We start from the raw sequence: 23182 nt of genomic DNA on the forward strand, positions 1-23182 counted from the left end.
ATGTGATGCTGTTTCAACAAGCGTCTTCTTCTGACCAAGAATCTATAAGTAGATGATGTGTGGAAAATTGCACTTCAATAGAAAAGTTTTATTTCGTCTGAGAGAAATTTTCTCCATTACTTGTGCAATGAAATAGGTGAAGCTGTTATTGAACTCCATGTGAATCGGGTAGCTTTTCTACTGAAGTGCAATTTTCCACACATCATCTACTTATAGATTCTTGGTCAGAAGAAGACGCTTGTCGAAACGGCATCACATTCCGGAGACCACCGTCCCGCCGTCGTTGTTATCTTCTATCTTATGTAACTGGATTTACAATTTGAATGTATTAGTATCACTTTTGTAATTTTCATATTTATAACATTATTGCTATCGTTAAAGAAACATTGAGCGCACTTTACACAGTTCCCGTGGCTCTATCTTTTCATATCGTAGCTAGGACAGGATTGCAGGCTGATAGAAGAAGCCGCTGAGAGGCAGATATTGTGATAATGAATGCACGCCGTCAAGTTACACCCCACTCGTGGTGACCCCGTGAGGCAGGGTTTTCAAAGCAAGAGATGAGCAGAGGTGGCTTGCCATTGCCTTCCTCTGCATAGCAACTCCAGCCATCCTCGATGGTTTCCCATCCAAGTACGGACCGTGGCCAACCCTGCTTAGCTCCCAGGCTCTGATGAGAGCAGGCTAGACGAGGCTATTAGGCTGCTAATGAGGCAGATAACGGGGAGGGGCCCTGCTCCAAGCCCTGTGATTGTTTTTAGGTTGGGGGAGCCAGATAAAATCCCTGTCTGGGGGGGGGGGGTCCGTGCTAGCTCTTGGCTGTAACTACCATAAATGAGGTAAATAAAATAATAACAAAGTATTTTGGCAGCCCTGCTGGTAGGGCGGTGGGCTGCCAAAGACTATTTACTGAATTTGTGGCCGAGATTAGACCTGAACTTGGAATATCTCAGGTCACATTCATAACCATTAAGCTGCGTCCAATTTCATGACAGACACTGTAATCCTCCCTTAATGCATCGCTGTGATTCAAATCAGAGTTGCACAGAAATTTCTGTGACATTGAAATGTAACGACTAAATGACTTGCCTGGGAATGTGTAAATGGGCCCCATTACGGCTCCCACTTACCTTGTTTTCTAACGATCCATTTGTGCCTCTCTCTGAGCTTGAGTAAGAGGATTCGTTGCCAGAGAGTTTTAAGGCAGGAAAAGGTGAGGAAAAGGTGAGAAACTGGCTAGCTTGTGTTAGGAAGAGACGACCTGGCTCGGGGGGAGGAGTCAGGGGAGATCCGGGAACAGTTCAATTCTGGGGCTGAATTTGAACCTAAAACGGTGGCTTTGGAAAAGGATCAAGTCACTCAACAAGTCCCAATTTCGAACGGATTAGAATAAGGGCACTCTTATTCTTAATGAGAAAAGTGGGGAGAAAATCAGGCTTATTTTGTGTGTCTGTGCAGTGCTTTATGCCAGTGATAAAAACGGAGAGAGGATAATTGTGTAATTGATCAAAACGGGTACATTTGAACAGTCTCATCTAATGCTGTTGCCGTCCACAGATGTTTTGAAAAATACCGCCGCTTTACAAAATCCAAAGAGAAAATATGTGCTGATCTTCATGATATAAAGAAGATAGTTGGGAAATCTTTATACCGTAGGGCAGGATCTTACAAAGAAGCTTTGGAGCAGTCTGATCAAAGCAAGGTGAGGAATAACACTGTTTTGCATTTATATAGCGCTTGAAAGAGTGTTCAGAGCACTTCATACACATCTAGAACATGGAAAAGGTATGTTGTTAACGATCCTTAGTGACCTCAGACCAAGAGAACCCTGTGGCTATACCAGGGACACCTTCTCTAGTTCCTCCTTGCCCACTGGTTTCATCTAGCTTTCCCCAGCACCAGTGCAATACCTTATACTTGTTATCCATGCTCCCTCTAAGCTGTGTAGTTTTCTGAGCAAGAATTCTACTTTGTGAGCTGCTGGCAGTAACGTTTTGAGCAAGCGATTTGGCCACTGCATAAATCAGTTCGCTCTGGAGCCCCATCCTTCCTGAGCTGAGACAAGAAATGTGTGAGCCGGAGGCTAAAAAACTGTGAGCCGGCTCACACTAACTCAGCTTAGGCCTCTGTGCCTTCCCACTTCCCCAACCAACTCAGCATCTCCAGTTGCTGCACAGTCCTCAAAATCCCGCAAGAGCCCCTTCGCCACCCCCGAGTCCTTGGCCCAGAGTCCTCCTAAAAAGTCCTTCCCAGGGATAAGCTCTGGCCCATTTCCCCGCCTCCTCCCCCACACCCCTCTTTTCCCTTAGTTCTACCCCTGCCATCTTGCCCACAGGAGATTCTGAGTCTTTCTGGAGGCTCCGAGGTCCCGCAAACTCATCTTCACCAATTTGGTGTAGTGCGCGGACTCTAATCTGGGAGAACCGGGTTTAATTCCCCACTCCTCCACTTGCACCTGGCTGGATGACCTTGGGCAAACCATAACTCTGGCACAGCTGTTCTTGAAAAAGAGCAGTTTCTGTCAAGAGTTCTCTCAGCCCCACCTACCTCACAGGGTGTCTGTTGTGAGGAGGGGAAGGGAAAGGAGTTTGTAAGCCGCTCTGAGACACCTTTGGGTAGTGAAGGGCGGGGTATAAATCCAATCTCCTCTCCTCTTCTCCTCTTTGCCCCTGCCACCCTGGACAGCTGCTCCCCAGCGGCTCCGGTGAACTCACTGTCCAGTCCTTTGCCTGTCATCTCAAGGAGATCTCGTGCCTCCGTGGGGCTTTCCTCGGCCGCTGCTCCTGCCTTCCCAGCTGTGGGAGCTGACTCCTCTTTGGCTGCCGCCACCCTCACTCCCAGCACCGCCAGTCCCAGCCTCTCCTCTGCAGCTGCCACTTCTGGAACCCTTTTGCCCCCAACACCTGGCTCCCGGCCTGCCTCTCCTTCCTGTCCTGTCCTGTACCTGTCCACAGCCGTTTCTAAAGGCCCTGACCGTCTGACTGGATCTCGCCTTCCTGTCTGTGTCGGCCACTCACTTCCGGCTCAGGCATTGTGGGTGGATTGACTCCATCAGGGTAACCATGACCCTCAGTTCTGGTCACCACACCTCAAAAGGGATATTACAGCATTGGAAAAAGTGCAGAAAAGGGCAACTAGAATGATAAAAGGGTTGGAGCACTTTCCCTACGAAGAAAGGTTAAAGCACTTGGGGTTCTTTAGGTTGGAGAAACAACGACTGAGGGGTGACATAATCGAGGTTTATAAGATTATGCCTGGGATAGAGCAGGTCGAGAAAGAAGTCCTTTTCGCCCTTTCCCACAATACAGTTGGGTTAGAACGGATAAAAGGGAGTCCTTCTTCACCCAAAGAGTGATTAATGCATGGAATTCACTGCCACAGAAGGTGGTGGCAGCTACAAGCATGGACAGTTTCAAGAGGGAATTGGGTAAACATATGGAGCAGAGGTCCATCAGTGGCTATTAGCCACAAGGTATAGATAGGAACTCTGGGGCAGGTGATGCTCTGTCTTCTGGGTGCTGGGAGGGGCAAGAGTGGGAAGGCTCCTAGTGTCCTGGCCCCACTGATGGACCTCTTGATGGTATTTCTGGTATTTTTGGCCACTGTGTGACAGAGTGTTGGACTGGGTGGGCCATTGGCCTGATCCAACATTGGCTTCTCTTATGTTCTTACGTTCAGTTTGCAAGACCTGAGCAAGGCTTGTTAACAATAGGGTGTTTCGGAGGTCATTCGTTCACAGGGTCGCCATAAGTCGGAAGCGACTTGACGGAACGTAACACGCGACGATCTTTACAGTGCTGCTGGACTTTTGTTTTATAAATGGAGTAGAAGTTTTTAAAATTAAAAAAAATAAAGCTTTTCTATGCTTTTTCCTTGAAAGGCATTGGCCTCCCGACTGGCTTCGATGGAAGAGGATCTTGTGAAGTTGCGGCGGGACCTGGGGCATCTGAGCCCGATGTGCAAAGAAAACGACCGCCTGCTGATGGACAGTGTCATGTCTGCCATGTGGCTGAAGTGGCTGAGCTTGCTGAAGGAGGCCAGGGGATGGGAGGGCAGGTGTGAGGAGCAGAGCCAGGCGTGGAAATCTGTCAGCGAGGAGGTGAGTCAGTGGGTGGCTGCAACTGTCGATATCCCTTACGGGATCTAATTTATTACCGCAAGAACCAGTAAAACAGTACAATTCTGATATGAGAAAGATTAAAACAATAATAACATAGCAATAGTATAAAAACATTAACAAGAGAAAATTAAGAAAATTGGTAAAATAAAATAATATTGATAAGAGAATCATACAATTTTTTTCAGCTAAAATAATCTTAGCTAATAGCTAAGCAACAAAAGTTTGCCACAGCGTAAGTCACTGAGCTCTGAACATCTTCTAGGAGGAATTTACAAAGGACTTCTGGCCTAAAGTCAAGATAAGACTGCAGAGGGCTAAATCTAGACAGAAGGGGCAGTATAAGATGGTCTCGTTCCTCCTGATAGAATCTGCAGAACAGGAGGACATGAGTAACTGATTCCACCCTATTAGCCATGCATGGGCATATACATTCATGCATTGGAACTCAAGCGATTTTACCTTGCAATACATTGGAAGGGAGTGCCTCAAAACGGTCTCTGGAAAAGGCCCATCTATAAGGCTCATAGGTAGGCAAGGCGGGATATAAATCTAAAATAATAAGTAAATAAATAAATAATGTTAACTAAATAAGGGGCAGCAGTAAAATTAGGCCAAGATTTTATATTTCTGAAGTTCTTGGGTAGCGAAGCGTCTACATTTTGTAATTCAATATCACGAAGCCTCTGCGCGACAGCTGTTCTTGCCTTGTATAGGCTTCCATAGAAGAGATCTTCTGGGAATAGGCCAATCTGATTTAACTGATTAAGAATTTGTGTGGGCCAGGCAGGGTAAGGGTCCGAGGCTAAAGGGTCAGGTATTAGACCCCTCCGGTTGTAATTAATTTTTAGTCAGAGTGTTATAGCCTGCTCCCAGACCTTTGCTTCAACTCTTGAGTAAATTTTGGATCAATTTATGTTGCCTGTGTGTCTTCTACCCACCAATTAAAGACGCTCATTTGGTTGGGTACGTGAGAGAGGCCTTTTCCGTGGCGGCCCCACAATTATGGGGCAACCTCCCCAGGGAGGTGTGCCTGGGCCCCCCCTCCCCGTTGTTGATCTTCAGGAGGCAGTTGAAGACAGTTTTAATTGGGGCTGCATTTTGATTCATTTAGCTTTTATTATTGGAGTTTTTGATCTGTGACTTTTATAGATTTTATAGTTTTCTTTATTTATTTATTTGATTTTTACGCCGCCCTCCCGGCCTAGGCTGGCTCAGGGCAGCCTACAACAGAGTAAAATGGGACAATACAATGCGTAAAATCTCATAACTTAATATACATACAATATTAAAAACTCAGACATGGTAAAACACAATATCCTCAGTTTACGGTCGGCTCTTCGGTCTTCTTCGGCTATCTTAGGTGATTGGCACGGGCAGTATTTAAGGGACCGGTGGGTCAGGGTTCAGCCAGCATAGCTATTAATTACTGGCGATGGAGTATTAGGTGGCGGTGGCTCCAAAGGCCTGGCGGAAGAGGTCCATTTTGCAGGCCCTGCGGAACTGTGACAGGTCCCTCAGGGCCCTGTTCTCTTCTGGGAGCTCGTTCCACCAGAGAGGAGCCGCCACCAAAAACGCCCTGGCCTTAGTTGCAACCAATCTGGCCTCCTTGAAGCTTGGGAGAGCCAGCCGATTCTGGGTCCCAGATCTCAGCGTTCTCTGGGGCATATATCGGGAAAGGCGGTCCCTCAGGTATGCAGGTCCCTGGCCATAAAGGGCTTTAAAGGTAAGTACCAGCACCTTGAAGTGAACCCGGTATGCTATAGGCAGCCAGTGCAATGCCTGCAGCACAGGTCGGATGTGCTCCCGAATTGGGATTCCCATCAGCAACCTGATTGTGGCATTTTGTTTATTGTGTTTTTAATAATGTTTTATTTATACCATAACTAGTGCTTTAAATAAAGACTAAAGCAGGGATGGGCCATCTCCCAGTTCTTGTTCAGAACCCACCCAGGAAGCTTCGCAGCAGAGATTTGAACCCAAGTCATAGTTTGTCACTTTAACCACCACACCAGCGCTGTATCTCCGTAGGTGAGCTAAATGTGGTGTAGTGGTTAAGAGCGGCGGACTCTAATCTGGAGAACTGGGTTTGAGTCCCCGACCCCACTCCTCCACGTGAAGCCAGCTGGGTGGCCTTGGGCCAGTCCCAGTTATCTCAGAGCTCTCTCAGCCCCACCTACCTCACAGGGTGCATGTTGTGGGGAGAGGAAGAAGAAGAAGAAGAAGAAGAAGAAGAAGAAGAGATTGGATTTATACCCCGCCCTTCACTTGGAGTCTCAGAGCGGCTTACAAACTCCTTTCCCTTCCCCTCCCCACAACAGACACTCTGTGAGGTGGGTGGGGCTGAGAGAACTCTGACACAAACTGCTCTTTTTCAAGGACAGCTGTGCCAGAGCTTGTGACTGACCCAAGGTCACATCAGCAGGTGCAAGTGAAGTAGTGGGGAATCAAACCCTGTTCTCCCAGATTAGAGTCTGCGCACTTAACCACTACACCAAACTGGCTCTCCACGTGCACTTAACCACTTCCACCAAACTGGAAGGGAAGGCGATTATAAGCCGCTCTGAGACTCCATTGGATAGTGAAAAGTCAGGTATAAAAACCAACTCTTCTTCTTGTAAGTACGTGGTTAAATACCTTCCATTCAAACTCTGTGAAGCTGTAGGGGTTCCACTGGACTTTCCTCCTAAATGTTATGTTCTTGTTCATGGCTAGCGTTGTGGGGGACCAAGACCCTGGGGGACCCAGGTTTGCATTGGCACTTTCTACCATGGAAGCTTGCCGGGTGACCTTGGGCCCGTCACAAACTCTTGGCCGGGTCTGCCTCACAAGATTTTTGTGAGAGAATGGAGGATGGGAGAACAATGTTTTAAGCTGCTCTTGAGTCCCAGCTGTGGGGAGAAAAGCAGGATATAAATCAATAAGTGCATGTAAATGAGTGCAGCTCCTTGGGGCTAGAAAAAGTTATTTTGGATACCGACTATCTTGGGACACCTGTTGGCCATCCCTGTTTGTTTAGATATTTATGCCCCACTTTTCTCCACGATGAGGACTCAAAGCAGTTTACCACATTGTTCTCCACTCTTCTTAATTATCGTATGGTGTTGTGTGTGGTATAGCCAGGAGATCCTAAGATTGTCTGGCTGCTTTGAAGTACTAGCTCTTTTTAGCATTATGCACCACTAGGTGGTGAGCTAGACTTTTCCCTTTGACTCCAGGCAGCTTACAAATCATACTGAAAAGCATAATGGGGGTATGGGGAATTTTTTTCCCCTGGCTCCATTATAACCTATGGGGACCATTATAGTCAATAGGCCCCATAGGCTATAATGGAGAATCGATCCAGGTAGGAGCGGCTACCCCCCCCCCCGTTTCAAAAAGATTGAACCAGGAGGTCCAATAATATGGGCCCCAGAAGGAGGTGCCCCCATCCTCCATTGTTTCCAGTGGAGGGGAAAATGCCTTCACTTTTGAGCTGATGCAAAGATCCCTGAGCTGCCAGCTAAAACTTTGTGCGCCAGCACCCCCTAGCACAGCTTAGAGGGAACATTGGTCAGGACATTCAGCCTCAGACTAGCTTCTGATGGCAGAGGGGCTGGAAAGGGTGGAATGTTTTATGTCATGTCATGCAGTGTGGTTGTATTGGTCAATGGCATTGACTGTTCATTGTCAGATGTAGTCTGACTCTGAACAGTCTTAGCCTCACACTCCATAAGTAAAGATGGGGGGAATAGGGCTAATGATGAACGCTGGCTTTTGTAATTATAAATACCGCCCAGAATTTCTGTGAAAAGAAAAGCGTACGAAACGTCGCGCTCTTAGTTATTTCATGTATTATTTCATTTATATGTCGCCTTTCTCCACAGTGAACAACCCAAATAGCCCGTCTTAGCCTGGGCTCATTTGAGCTTGGGAGCTAACCAGGGTTGGCCATGGTAGTACTTGGAATATGAGACCACCTGGGAAGACCGGGGTTGCTGTTCTCTCAAGGGCAGTTCTCGAGAGAGCTCTCTCAGCCCCGCCCACCTCACAGGCTGTCTGTTGTGGGGAGGGGAAGGGATAGGAGTTTGTTAGCCGCTCTGAGACTCCCGAGTGAAGGGCGGGGTATAAATCCAATCTCTTCTTCTTCTTCTTCTCCTGCTTCCCATCCAGATTGAGCGAGAGACGATCATTCTAGACAATCTTCAGGAAGATTTACCTGAAAACCCCAAAGAGAAAGAGAGATCCACCAAAGAGGAACTGCAGGCATTTCTGGAATGCGCAAACTGTTATGAGGACGGTGTGAAAGCTGAGGAGTGGTTCCTGCGCTTAATACTTCACCGCATAAGGCACATTCTAAACATCCCTCAAGGTCCCACAGAGAAGGGAAAAGACGTTCCTGTTGTGAGGGAGATTCGTGTCATGCACGATCGACTGAAAGAGTAAGTATTCCTGTAATATTTTATGTTCCGTTAAGTAAATTGCTTCAGAAAAGAACTTCAGCTCTGCACAGTCTGGAACTTGAAAGATTGCCTTCTCTTATATGAATGTGCACCACGGTGGACATTGTCATCAGAAAACTTGCCTCTTGTGTGACCAAATGAGTTATAGTGGGAACAGGGCCTTCTTACTTGCGGCCAGTGTTCCCTCTAAGCTGAGTTAGTGTGAGCTAGCTCACCATTTTTTAGCCTCCGGCTCACACATTTTTTACTCAGCTCAGGAAAGATGGCTCCAGAGCAAACTAATGTAGGCAGTAGCAAAATTGGCCGCTCACAACTTTAATGCCAGTAGCTCGCAAGGTAGAATTTTTGTTCACAGGACTCCACAGCTTAGAGGGAACATTGCTTGCGGCCCCTATGTACAGGGCCGGCTCCAGCTTATTTTGCACCCTAGGCAAGGATCCCTTCTGCCCCCCCCCTCCGCCCACCAATTTTCAAAAGTAAATGCATTTTAGGAAGAATGAAAAACACAAATAATCAAGAAACTCCCAGAGTATGGGGCCTGGTGCAATTTGGTGCCCCTAAGGGCCGTTCCACTCTAGGCGATCGCCTAGTTCGCCTAGTGAGTGAGCCGGCCCTGCCTATGTAGTGGAACCCACAGAAATGGATCTGGCTCTGAATTTACAATCTGTAAATATTTTAATCAGATGCTGTTTCAGTAGCTTTAGCTTCTGATTTTAACCTGTTTTAGCAGCTGTGCTGAATTTTTACTGCAGTGTTTAATCCCCCCCCCCTTTTTTTGTAACGCTGTTACGTTGGAAGTCACCTTGTAGATATTTGTACAGAGAAAAGGGCATAAGCATTTTCAGTAGATAAATGAAAAGGGGCATTGGCATGGAAATCGCAAAATTGCAAAATTAGTGAGGAAGTAATCCAGAAAGATCATAATACTTTAAATGTTGAAGAGGTGCAGTGGCTTTCATGAGCTGGAATGAAATGGCCGGACCACATGATATCCTGGGAGTTTTGTGTCATGGAGAATCCTAATTCAGCAGTTTCATGTTGGAGTGTCCCTTTGAAGATCTTTTGTAGGCCCTGGGACAGAGACTCAGAGAAGACTCAGAGATCTTTGCCTGTTCCTGGATTGAGTTGCTCTGTTTTATTTCTCTCTTCCTCAGTTTTATTTCTCGCTTCGTCCATGTTCAGCAGAAATGACCGTTCCCTCTGTGTGCTGCAGGGTTGGTTTTTTTTTGGGGGGGGGGTTGTGTGTGTTAGATTTTGATTCTCATTTTGTTTGGTCTTCATGTTTGTGTGGCCCCACCGGGGGGCTGCAGGATTTGACAAGTGTCTTCTATGGGCAGCAAAGAATCACCAGATGCAATAGTGTTTTTAAGTGTCTCTTTATTGGAATGACCAAGGGCCACACAGACTTCCACAGGAGCACAGCTCCCTTCACCTTCACTGTTGGCCGAGGCCAGCACCGCCCTTCCCTTCTTTGAGCCTTGTTCAAGCCTTTTCCCCTTCCTTGGCTTGCCACCCCTCACCTGGGTTTCCATAGGGCTCCCCGAGGCCCTCGCTGCCTCTCCCCTGTTCCCAGCTGATGCCCTGGGCTGCCACACCTCCTGCCCCTGCTGCAATTTCAGCCACTGCCTGGTGGGAGAGAGACTTCCTACAAGTGGTGCACCTTCGACTCCTGTTCGGCTCAACAGGTTGCTATGGCCTTCTTTTGAGAGGTGCTGTGCCCTGTCCTGAAGCAGCCGGTGCCTGTGCTACATTTAGGGTTGCCACCCTCCAGGTGGCACCTGGAGATCTCCCACTATTACAACTGACCTCCAGGCAACCAAGATCAGTTCCCCTGGAGAAAGCGGCTGCTTTGGAGAACAGATTCTGTGGGGATTATTTCCTGCGGAGGCCCCTCCCCTCCCCAAACCCTCCCCTCCCCAGGTTCCACCCCCAAAATCTCCAGTTATTTCCCAACCAATAACTGGCAACCCTAGCCACAGCTCAATTTTACAAAAATCCATTTTTCCCCACTCTCTTATTTTCCCTTCCGACCCATGTGTATTTTGTTGTTTTCACCTTTTAATGAAAAAGGGTGCTTTACACTGGCCTCTGTTGCATTTTTTAACATTATTACAAGGTTTGAGGATTTTCCTAAAAAAAACAGGTTGCAGATCTGATACAGTATTGCAGGATGATAATAGAAGCCCCCATTTCTAGTCTTGCTATGGGGAGGGAAATTTCTTTTTCTGAAGTTCCCTTTTTCCAGTACAGCCACTGATTCTTCTTATTCTCTTTTTTTTCTGTTTTAAAGGAGGAAATTCTCTTTCATTTCTTTGATGAAAGAGATCAATGCACCGTTTTTGTAAACTTCAGGTCTTGCTGTGGTGGCACCCTTAGAGGGGTACAGGAAGTTTGGGGGAAGACACTGTGAAATTCTGAAATTTTGCAGAACCTTCCTTCCTTCCTGCCCCTCCTCTCTTCAAGTTTCTCTTTTGATCAAAATGGATCTCTTTTTAATCAAAATGGAATTGATGAGGAATTGGCTCCGGATTCCTAAATGAGAGGGAAAGAAACCGATTGTCAGCTTTATCTTAACAACCCTACCCGTCTCATGGAGCCTGGTTTCCATCGAAACATCTACTGAATGTCGTTCCCGTTTCTCAGGCTCCAACAAAAGGCTCAGAAGCAAAAGGATGCTGTGCTGTATGAGATTCAAGACCGGGCCAAGGCAAGCAATGAAATAGATGCTGTGAAGAATACCTTGCAAGATTCCACGCTGTTGCTGCATGGCGTGGACTTAGAGGCGCTTCCTGAAAGGACAGCAAAACTCGAGGTTGGTTGTCTGTCTGGTTGTTTTTGGACCATAGAATCATACAATCTTACAATCATAGAGTTAGAATGGACCTCCAGGGTCATCTAATCCATCCCCCGGTACAATGCAGGAAATTCACAAATACCTCCCCCCCAACACACACCCTCAGTGACCCCTGTTCCATGCCCAGAAGATGACAAAAAACCCTCCAGGATCCCTGGCCAAACTGACCTGGAGAAAAATGGCTTCCTGACCCCAAAGTGGCGATTGGCATGTCCCTGGGCACATGTAAGAAAGGGCCACAAGAACTAAGCACTGAGGCAGCCCTTCCTCTACCCTCCCTTCTGGACATACTTACAAAATGGGACCTGTAGAGAGGCTATGGCTCGGCACCTTCCCCCTGGGGAGGAGCTCTGGCTCAGTGGTTGAGCCTCTGCTTGGCATGCGGAAGGTCCCAGGTTCAATCCCCGGCACCTCCAGTGAAAAGGACCAGGCAGTAGGTGATGTGAAAGGCCTTTCTTTGCCTGAGACCCTGGAGAGCCGCTGCCAGCCTGATTAGACAACACTGGCCGTGATGGACCGATGGTCTGCTTCAGTAGAAGGCAGCTTGCTTTGCTGAATATGCCCTATTCAGATCTCATGGGAGCGAGCACAGTCTCACTCCCCATATCACACCGAGAGGTTGTAGGAGAACATTGCTTGAACCAGGCAAAAACTTCTGTGCTTCAAAGCTATGCGAGAGAATTTGAATGGGCGCAGGTTTTCTTCTCTCTGTATGACCTGCTATGTGCATCCCTTCTTCTACACCACTGGTTCCCAAAGTGGGCAATACCGCGCCCTGGGGGGCGCTGGAGCGATCCAGGTGCAGATCCACAAACTGCATCTTTTTGTCTACTTCTTGAAGGTAGCTATCCAGGGTGGCGCTGAGTAATTGGCATCTGGATCCCTGGGCCGAAAGACGCCAGATTGGCCATCACGAGGGCTAGGGCCTTCTCAGTGGTGGCTCCACACTGGTGGAATGAGCTCCCGGAAGACATCAGGGCCCTGCGGGACCTTCTACAGTTCCGCAGGGCCTGTAAATCGGAGCTCTTCCACCAGGCCTTCGACTAGGAGCCGCCACTGGAGCCATCGGAAACTGAACATGTTACGGCCCTATATCACAACGTTGGTGCATGGCCTTCTTGCCAGTGTCCCCTCTAAGCTGAGTTAGTGTGAGCTAGCTCACAGCATTTTAGCCTCCGGCTCACACATTTTTGTCTTAGGAAGGAGGGCTCCTGAGCGAACTAATTTATGCAGTACCCAGATTGCTCACTCATAACTTTAATGCCAGAAGCTCACCAAGTAGAATTTTTGCTCGCAAGACTCCGTAGCTTAGAGGGAGCATTGCTAACAACCGCCATCTGTATTTATTAACATATATGTAAATTGCTGTTTTTACGAATTTTGACAATTTTAATGTATTTATTGTTTTATCTATTTTATTGTGTACACCGCCTTGAGCCAGTTTGCCCTGGCTAGGCGGGATACAAATCTAAAGTTATAAATAAATAATTAATTTTTTTCCTGAAAAGGGGGTGGTAGGCCAAATACGTTTGGGAACCTCTGAGGGTCAGGATTTCCATCTTCTTTTGTCTCTGGTCGCCTGACGTTGACAAAGGATTGGGGCAGCCTTTTATGCAAATATATTTACTGTGCAGTTCTAAGTAGAGTTACATCCTCCTAAGCTGGTCGACTTCAGTAGACATAACAACAACAACAACAATAATAATATATTTCGATTTATTAATCGCTCAATCCTGCAGAGCTACTGGCTCTGAGCGATTTACAGTTACACATATTAACAAGGGACGGACAATGATTCATAGGGGGTAAGGGAGGACAACACCTTCAGAAAGGGCCCATGTTTTCTTCTAATACAGGAATTCTTTCACGGATTTATCATTTAAGGCTTTTTATTATTAGAAAAAACAAGAGGGGGACCCGCGATGCTCGCGGGGGGGGAAGAGCTCCGTCTCCTCTCCCCCCCCGCTCGTTCTCCCCCAGGCGGCGGCGACGAGGCCGGTCCCCCCCCCGCCCGGCTCTGAGGCGGAGAGGCCTGTCCTCCCCCCCCCTTTGCCGAGCTCGGCGGCGGGGGCCGCGGGCGGCGGGGCCCCCCCCCGCCCGGCTCCGAGGTGGAGAGGCCTGTCCTCCCCCCCTTTGCCGGGCTCAGCGGCGGTGGCAGCCGGCGAGGCCTGTCCTCCCCCCTGCCCGCCCGCCGGCTCCGAAGAGGCGGCGGCGGCGGCAACGAAGCCATTCCTCCCTGCCCGCCTGCCAGAGAGGAGGCGGCGGCGGCGGCGAGGCCAGTCTTCGCTCGCCTGCCAGGCAGCCTGGCCTGCCTGCCTGCCAGCCGGCTCCCAAAAGGCGGTGGCGGCAGCGGTGAGGCTGGTCCTTCCCCACCCTCCCCCTTGCCCACGTGTTTGCTTGCCCGGCCGGCAGGCCGGCCAGCTCCAAAGAGGAGGCGGCAGCGGCGGTGGCGAGGCCGGTCTTCGCCCGCCAGCCGGCCGGCCGGCTGGCTCCCAGAAGGCGGCGGCAAGGCCGGTCCTTCCCCTCCCTCCCCCCCGCCCTGCCTGCCTTCCTGCCTGTCTCCCTTCCCCCGTACGCAAGCCCGGTAGGTCGCAGAGCGTCTCCTGCGCACGCGCAGGAGACGCTCTTGCACTTTCGGGGGGATTTAAACATCCCCCCGAAATTTTTTTCAATTTTTTTTATTTTTGTGCACATGTGGGGACTGGCCCACGTGTGCACAAACCTCCCCCGCCCCCCCCAGCTGCCCCCGGAGCGCTAATTTAGCGATCCGCACTCCGGGGGCAAGTTGGGAATTAGATATATAGATGCTGGCACCACCCCAAAGATGGGCCAGTTGGCTTTTTTTAGGCTGAAATGCCTCCTGGCTTTGGGAAGGGTAATTGCAACTGAAACACATTTCCCAGCTGGAGAGCCTAGACATTTCTCCCCTAATGTGTTTCCTTACAGTTGTTGTCTGTCTGAGCCCAGAGATCAGATTAAATTTCTGGGTCACAAGCAATAGACGATTGTCAAGTTTCGTTTGCTGCATGAAATTGATATTCTTCTTCCAGGACTGGAAACTACTATTTAGCCTGGGAGTTTCAATTAAGCACACGAAAGCGATGCTCCAAATTTTGAGACGATTGCTTTAATCAGTCCTTTATTGTTGCTAGAACATTTTTCAGGGGTGGGGAGGGGGGGAGTTTACATATTTTTTGTTCCATTTTAGTAATGGGCATATTACGAAGCATTGGTCACAGAGGCATTTTTATGTGCTTGAGTTATTATTTCACCTGCTTTGACAGGACAATGAAATGGTATCAGGTTTAATTTATTCTTGGTGGGTTGAAAAGCATCATCTGGCAGGATACAGTGAGTGTCTCTCAGGTTTAATCTGTTTGTTTTACGTAATCAAACGAAGCTTTGTAACGGAAAAATTACCCATCTGTATCCTAAGCACAAGGGTGGGGGGACGACCCAAATAATTACTAAATCCTTCCATTTCTTAGGAGATCCAGAGAGCCATTGACCATCAGAAACAAACTTTTGAGCAGATCATGGACAGACTACGGATCAAGTACTCTGAAATGTACACGATAGTCCCGGTTGAGATTGAAAAACACGCGGAAGATTGCAAGCAGGTCTTACAAGACTTAGAAGAAAAGGTAAAGGCAAGATCTATTCATTTGGAAGCTCGAAACAGCTTTTTCTGGGCTGAACTTATGTGTATCCTTTCTTGAAAAAAGTTCAGAGTAGGTTATATCTGGGGCTTACAGCGCTTTGCCACGCAGACGTTATTTGTCCTAATGCCCAGGGCGTTCCTGAGCTATTCACTGCTCTATTTGTTAATCTCTTATTCAGGTTTTAAGTAGGCTGAGACCTGAAAAGCTTTAAGAATTTAATAGCAATCAGCCTTCTGGCAGAAAATAAGACACCATATCCTTTCCTTAAGCCTCAGAAACCTGTTCAACAGCAGTCTTTTCTAAAGGGGGGGGGAGTAGTAAGACCAGCATAAAACAAGGGGAGGGATAGAGAAGAGGAGGTGACATGGAGGAGGGAGGGGGAGGCCCATCAAGATACTTTGGTGCAGCCTCACTGTATCTAATCCAAGCAGGCCTGTAGCCTGTGGCTTGTGGGGCAATTTTTCCCTGGTGTGGCTGAAGTTCTCAGTGCAGAAAGAAAAGCCAATAGAAAGCTGTTAGCGGGACAGATCTCTAAATTGCAAGCCGTCAACCACTTTAGATGACACTTCTCAGCTGCTGCAAGTTAATCACTTCTGCCAGCCTTAGCAGCAGTTCTGGTAACAAGCCAGCGGGTGGGGGTGATGATTCTATAGAAGGAGGCGGAGGATTGGATTTATACCCTGCCCTTCACTATCTGAAGGCATCTCAGAGCGGCTTACAATCTCCTTTCCCTTCCCCTCCCCACAACAGACACCCTGTGAGGTAGGTGGGGCTGAGAGAGCTCTCTCGATAACTGCTCCTGAGAGAACAGCTCTGAAAGAACCTATGACTCACCCAAGGTCACACCAGCAACTGCAGGTGATGGGGTGGGGAATCAAATCCAGTTCTCCCAGCTTAGAGTCCGTGCTCCTAACCACTACACCAAACTGGCTCTCCAAGACAAGAAAGCTAATACTTAGGCAGAAAAACTCTCTTAAAGGAGGCCAGTTTCTTAACACAGAAGGGATCCTAGATGTCACCTGCTCCAACACCCTTGCTCAGTATGGGAATTAGTCAATTGCAGCACCCCACTCTGCTTAAAGGCGCGCACGCCTTAACAAAAATTTTAATCTTCCTGATTTGTTTTCTTTCTTTTTTTTAAAGGTCAATACTGAAGTCCTGAAAAATTCCCCTCACTACACCACAGATAAAAAAATAGAAGACATTAATAAAGGCCTCCAAGCCATTGAAAACATGTTACAGCAGAAGAGTGCAGATGTGACGAAAGCCAAAGAAATACAAAAGGTAACATCCTGCCATGCTTTACTAATGCCATGGATGAGATTCCTCTTTAACTAGGAAAACTCTAAAGGCTTACATGGTAACATGCAGAGAAAGCTGGAGGGGATAGAAAGTACTAGTGAAGCTACTCGCTTTCCTTATTGAATATTTTCCCCTAAAGGCATATGTGAATATATATGTGAATATAAGAAGGGCCCTGCTAGATCAGACCACTAGTCCATCTAGTCCAGCATCCTGCCTCACACAGTGGCCAACCAGTTCCTCTGAAGGGCCAACAACAGGGCAGAGAGGCTGAGGCCTTCATTAGAACAACAGAAGAGCCCTGCTGGATCAGACCAGTGGTCCATCTAGTCCAGCATCCTGTCTCACACAGTGGCCAACCAGTTCCTCTGGAGGGCAACAGGGCAGAGAGGCTGAGGCCTTCATAAGAACAGAAGAAGAGCCCTGCTGGATCAGACCAGTGGTCCATCTAGTCTATCATCCTGCCTCACACAGTGGCCAACCAGTTCCTCTGGAGGGCCAGGAACAGGGCAGAGAGGCTGAGGCCTTCATAAGAACATAAGAAGGGCCCTGCTGGATCAGACCAGGGGTCCATCTAGTCCATCATCCTGTCTCACACAGTGGCCAACCCGTTCCTCTGGAGGGCCAGCAACAGGGCAGAGAGGCTGAGGCCTTCATAAGAACAGAAGAAGAGCCCTGCTGGATCAGACCAGGGGTCCATCTAGTCCATCATCCTGTCTCACACAGTGGCCAACCCGTTCCTCTGGAGGGCCAACAACAGGGCACAGAGGCCGAGGCCTTCCCCTGATGTTGCCTCCTACTATCAGTATTGAGCGTTTCAGTGCTTCTGACTGTGGGGGTTCCCTTTTGTCACCCTGGGTACCCCTTGACAGTCCTCTCCTCCGTGACTCCCATTTCACTCCTGTCATGCTGTTTGCAAGGGTCCCCTAGAACCACATGAGCAAACCTTCAGAGACGGCAGTGGGACGAGTGAAGTGGGGAGTTCAAGTTTTACTTCATCCACAGTATCTTGGATCCAACCCAGAATCCTTTTGCGTTTTGCTTCTAAATTACTCTTGCATCTTGTAGGTGGCTCCAAACGTATGCAAATGTTAGCATTGCTGGGGATTTCTCTCTCTCTTTTTTTGTTAATGCGTTGATTTTTCTTAACTGGAACGCTCTATCTGATGTCTGCAGAGAATCTGGGATTTGCTAGACCTTTGGCATTACAAAATGAATGAACTGGACTCCGAAGTCCAAGACACCGTCGAGCAAGACCCTTGCCAGGCCCAAGAGCTGATGGATCGCTTGATGATCCCGCTGCAGCAATACCAGCAAGTCTCACAGCGGGCCGAGCGCAGGACAACACAAATCAACAGGGTAAGAGACAGCCCGATGGAATGATACCGTGTGTCAAGAGACCAATCAGTGTTCATAACAAGAACACGATGAAAATGTATCTGGGGGAATGTAGAAGTGGGATGTATCCCTTTTTCTCATCTAGTTAATTTCCACATATTTGTATTTAAGACCTTCTAATTGCCAACCTAGCAGTTCGAAAGCAAGAAATTGCAAGTAGATAAATAGGTACCGCTTCGGTGGGAAGGTAACAGCGTTCCGTGCGCCTCGGTGTTTAGTCATGCCGGCCACATGACCACGGAAACGTCTTCGGACAGCGCCGGCTCTTCGGCTTTGAAACGGAGATGAGCACCGCAACCCTAGAGTCGAACTCGACTGGCTTTCGAGCAAGGGAACCTTTACCTTTACCTTTACCTTTTTAAGTCACAAAATCTAGGACAGGATAAGGTGTGCTTCCTACATGATCACATTCTCTTTTCCTAGGACTTTGAACGTGCCAATGTGCTTTATACTGTGTTGGGCAGCTGGTGAATCTTTATTGAGTGTTGCCTGCTCTAGTCGCAGACACTCACCTGTGTCTTGGGGCTCAAATGGATAAGATGCAAGGAGTTTTTCAGACAGAGCTCTTTGTCCTTGCCCCCTCCCCCCCTCAGAATGAGGCATTTGGGTTCCCAGTTAAGTTGAGATCACAGCATGGGGGAAGATTAAATTCCTGGATGAGCTGCTCAGGGTTTTTCAGACAGAGCTTTTTGTCCTTGCCCCCTCCCTCATAAAAATCAGGCATTTGGGTTCCCAGTTAAGATGGAGGGGAAGATTAACGTCTCCCCCATACCATTTTACTTTACTTATTGTTTTTACAACCAAAGTCATAAACAGCAGGCCCTAAAGTTAGTTATCATGTAACTTAACGACAGCGGCCAGAAATTTCACCACACTCAGAGTCGTTTGTTTGTCTTTATCTCTGAGTAGCCAAGATGATTTTGTTTCTGGAGAGAGAGAGTTCTGATTAAGTGATGGGGAGATCAGTTCACCTCAGAATTCTGAGAATTTAGGACAGTCAAAGAAGATGTGGTCTATAGAATCAATGTTGTTGTTGCCCAGGGGTCATTTCATAGAAATAGAGGTGCAGGAGCTCATTTGCGTAACTCATTTGCATATGCCACACACCCTGACAAAGGGCAGGCAAGCGGAGAGGCTCAGGGGGAAGGGGAGAGGGGGCCTACATTCCCCCAGATACATTTCTGCCCGCCCCCTCTCCCCTTCTCCAGCCAGCCCACCGTGGCGGGCTGGCTGGAGAAGGGGAGGGGAGGGCGGGGAGGCAGGGGATGGCGGCAGGGGGGCGCCCCAGGCTCTTTACTGCCAGAGCACCGCTCCACCGCGCTCCGGCAGGAAATGACACCTGTTGTTGCCACAGTTGCAGCATCTGTCTGAGTATGGAATTCCACAGTATCTTCCTAGCTTCACTGCTGAGGGGTAGGGCATTTAAGCGTGCAAGCATAAAAGCCCTTCTGTACTTTGGGATAATTGCCCATACCATTTTCCTGATGTGAAGTGGCCCTGGGGAACAGCTGTTTGCCCCAGTGAAGTAGGGTTGCCAAGTCATTTCTCACGCGCCGCATGCACGTCACCAGGAAGTGACATTACGCCACCGGGCACGCTGGGGGCGGGGCCATGACCATCAGAGGGGAAACCATAGAGTTTTCCCTCCGATGGTCGTGGCCCCGCCCCCAGGGTTCCCAGCGTCGTAACGTCACTTCCTGGTTACGCGCATGTCGGGGTGGGGTTCCCCCAGGGGCCCGATCCGGCGGCGGCGGGGAACGGGCCTCTGGGGCAGGGGTTTCCCCGCCCCCCCGGGGGGACTTGGCAAGCCTACGGTGAAGAAAGAGACAGGTGGTGACATGGGACTGCCAGCACTCTGTCTGGTTGAGGCCTCAAGCCCAAGTCTTTCCATTCCTGCCATCTGAATCCTTTATCTGGAAGTTCTTCCTCTGAGGTGGAGGCCATCTTTTGGGTGATTCCCATCCATCACTCAGGGAGGCAGGATTAATTCAAAACTTCCTGTTTCCTGTGGTGGGAGTCACCCTAGGCTCAGTCCTTTTCCTGCCTCAGTAGGGAGAGCAGCTAGGTCTAGGCTTATCCTTTCTACTATTCTGTTGGCTTACTCTCTTTCACCATCTTTATTTCTTTACTGACCTTACCTCTGGTTTATTCCTTTCAAAAAAAAAGAAGAACTGCCTCTCCATGCTCTCCCCCCCCTTATGCTGAAGGCTGAGGGAAAAATTGACCGTTGAACACTATGCACGCGGCGCATTTGCTTTAACCGCGAGCCGTGACTAATTATGGCACCTGTTTGCATCTGGGGGCAAAAGAAGGTGAATGTGTTTAAACTCTATTCTGTAATCTGCCTTGAGTCTCAGAGAGAGAGAGGCAGGCAATAAATAAAAGAAGTAAATAAATAAACACCCTCCAAATAAACACCCTCCTGATTGCCTCTATAATCAGGCCCGGAGGGCACTCTGTGTGCAAGGAATTTCCTTCCCTGCACCCGATGGTCTCTGTGCAGAGCATTCCCGTGTGCAGACCAGAATTATGATGTCCCCCCCACATGTGTAGAAATTGGTGTGCCCATCTCATCACCACAAAGCTTTGGAGACTTTGCCACCTGCAGTTCTGCATGTGTGGCTTTTACAAAACTGGACGCCTAGCTTGAATACCCTGGGCCCATCTGAACTTCTGTGTGTACTTTTCAAAAAGCAAGTGGCTACCCCTCATGGTTCCCGGAATAATATCTGGGAAATCCGAACATAGTGTCTGCAAAAACACAGCGATGGCCACAGGAGTAAACAGCTTTAAAAGGGGATAAGACAGATTCATAGAGGGGTAAGTCTGTCAGTGGCTACTAGCCATGGTGACGGAGGGGAAACTCCACACTGAAAGGCGCTAGACCTTCGAATCCCAGAGCCAGGAGGCAACATCAGGGGAAGGCCTTGGCCTCTATGCCCTGTTGTTTGCCCTCCAGAGGTGGTTAGCCACTGTGTGAGACAGGATGCTGGACTAGATGGACCACTGTTCTGATCCAGCAGGGCTCTTCTGATGTTCTAATGAAGGCCTTGGCCTCTCTGCCCTGTTGTTGGTCCTCCAGAGGAACTGGTTGGCCACTGTGCGAGGCAAGATGCTGGACTAGATGGACCACTGGTCTGATCCAGCAGGGATCTTCTTGTGTTCTAATGAAGGCCTCGGCCTCTATGCCCTGTTGCTGGCTCTCCAGAGGAACTGGTTGGCTACTGTGTGAGGCAGGATGCTGGACCGGATGGACCACTGGTCGGATCCAGCAGGGCTTTTCTGATGTTCTAATAAAGGCCTTGGCCTCTCTGCCCTGTTGTTGGACCTCCAGAGGAACTGGCTGGCCACTGTGTGAGGCAGGATGCTGGACTAGATGGACCACTGGTCTGATCCAGCAGGACTCTTCTCCCTCCAGTTATTTCTCCCATACTCTTCCCCTTCTCTTAACTTGTTTCTTCTCCTGCCACTGTCTTCCCAAGCGAGGAATGGAAATCATGGTCAGAAGGCCCTTTTGGAGTGTGACTGTTGCTACCGACTGCATTGTTTATGCCAGAGAACAACATTTTTGCATCAACACTCAGCCGTCTGGGATCCTTGCTCCTCATGCAGAATCACAAGTGATGTTTTCTGTTTAAAGGCTGCCAGCAAGATGGAAGCGAGTGATGAACTCCTGAAGAGCACCAGGGCTTGGCTTGAAAGCACCAACCGTCTGCTGACTGAGGAGGCGAAGAGCGACTCTGCCAAAGCGTTGAATAATCATGCCAGCACACTCCAGGTAAGTGGATCTCCATCCTTTTGGTGCTTGGAGCCCAAGTTTTTAAACGTTGCTTGGCCTTAAAGTCCGCACCTCCTACTTTCCTTGCGTGCCCGAACACTTGATGTCACACTTAAATAAGTTCTTGTACTTTTCCTTGCATGCCTGAACACCTGATGCCACACTTAAATAAGTTTAAAAGGCTCGGAAAACATTTTGAAACCTGAGCTCATTCTGTAATTATGATCCAGCAGTTTGTGGGTGCGAAGTGAAGTCAATTCTACGGGCCCCCAAACAGGTTGCCCCTATCCCCTCCATTGTTCTCTATGGTGGGAAAAAAAGTTACCCCTGGTCCAGTGTTCTTCAAACTTGGTTGGTATCTTGGGGAGAGGCTCCAGCAGCTACCCTGCAAATTTGGAGCCTCTCCCTCAAACCCCCTCCCCTCCATCCCCCAGATTATACCCTATGTTTTCGCCTTTGACTTCAATTGCCCAAAGGATATAATGGGGGCGAATTGCCGCTGAAATTCAGAGAATCTGAATCGGCCTGCAGCCGCCCAAAAGGGGTCCAAATGGGCCATTTTCGGGGGTGCAAGATCTGGCCCTCGTAAGAAATGAGTTCGACATCTCTGATTTAAACTGTGTCTGCAGGACTCAGGAATCACTGGATTGTTTTTATTTGAACATGAAAGCTCATCTCCACGGGTTTTGATTTTTCAAATTTTATTTTCACCCCGTCCCCCCCAGATGGCATTGGAAGATTCAGAGCAGAAGCAAAACCTCCTCAGCGCCATGTACCCAGAACTGGATGAGTTGTCCGCTTTGATTGAAACCGACAGTATGGTGAAGCGGCTGAACGGCGTCAATGAAGAAGTCGCGGCCTTACAGCAAAAGATAGTGGGAATTCTCCCGCTTATCCAACACGTGGCCGACGTAAGTGTGGAATGTCTGTAGCAGGGACCTGGAACTGGTGGCTCTTGAGCCAGATGTGGCTTGGCGTGAAACCAAACCTGGCTCTTTAAAAATGAAAATGAAATCTCAAAAGTCAGGGCTATTTTTGGGCAGGAACGCACAGGAACGGAGTTCCGGCTGGCTTCAGAGCTGGCCACGCCCACTACAGCCAAAACCTCTCCGTGTGTGTGGCTACGGAGGGAAGGCTTGGAGAGCGACACACAGACACCAGCGACTCCAAGGCAGCGGGCCAGGGGGCCCCCTGGAAGGATCGGGGAGGCATTTAAATGCCTCCCCCTGGCCTGTCCAAGGGCCAGCTTGCCCAGGCTCCCCACAGCCGTGGGGCGGCTGGACAAGCCAAAGGAAGGCATTTTTAACTGCCTTCCCTTCAAGGGGGGAGGGCTTACCAGGGCTCCCTGCAGCCACCGGGCACCCGGGCAAGCCAAAGGAAGGCATGGGGTGTGGCCTAATATGCCAATGAGCTATAGTGTCAGGGTGTGGCCTCATATGCTAATGAGTATCTGGCCTATTATGCTAATGAGTTCCTGCTGGGCTTTTTCTACAAAAAAAGCTCTGTCAAAAGTTAACGTACATCAGAAGGATAAGTGGGAAGTAGCTAGGGTGCGAAGGAAAAGGTAGGCAAAGGTTTTTATGGGACTACAGGGCTTTTAAGAGATGCTTTACAGGAAGAGAAATTATA

At 48.9% G+C, this 23182-nt stretch overlaps 1 protein-coding gene across 1 annotated transcript in view; it reads left to right on the top strand.

Moving 5' to 3' along the window:
• The window catches only part of LOC107120783 (nesprin-2-like), a gene marked incomplete at its 3' end in the record, with an annotated part of 122056 nt that overhangs the window by 70237 nt on the left and 28637 nt on the right, over positions 1 to 23182 (top strand). The window contains exons 26-34 of the mRNA XM_015423551.1: positions 1558 to 1702; positions 3881 to 4099; positions 8270 to 8538; positions 11203 to 11371; positions 14902 to 15057; positions 16219 to 16359; positions 17554 to 17736; positions 21416 to 21553; positions 22279 to 22464. Coding sequence (XP_015279037.1) covers positions 1558 to 1702; positions 3881 to 4099; positions 8270 to 8538; positions 11203 to 11371; positions 14902 to 15057; positions 16219 to 16359; positions 17554 to 17736; positions 21416 to 21553; positions 22279 to 22464 — 1606 coding nt within the window. The remainder of the gene's footprint in view (positions 1 to 1557; positions 1703 to 3880; positions 4100 to 8269; positions 8539 to 11202; positions 11372 to 14901; positions 15058 to 16218; positions 16360 to 17553; positions 17737 to 21415; positions 21554 to 22278; positions 22465 to 23182) is intronic.

This window comes from Gekko japonicus, unplaced genomic scaffold (genome assembly GCF_001447785.1).
Source record: "Gekko japonicus isolate JY-2015 unplaced genomic scaffold, Gekko_japonicus_V1.1 scaffold3438, whole genome shotgun sequence".
Taxonomy (NCBI): Eukaryota; Metazoa; Chordata; class Lepidosauria; order Squamata; family Gekkonidae; genus Gekko; species Gekko japonicus.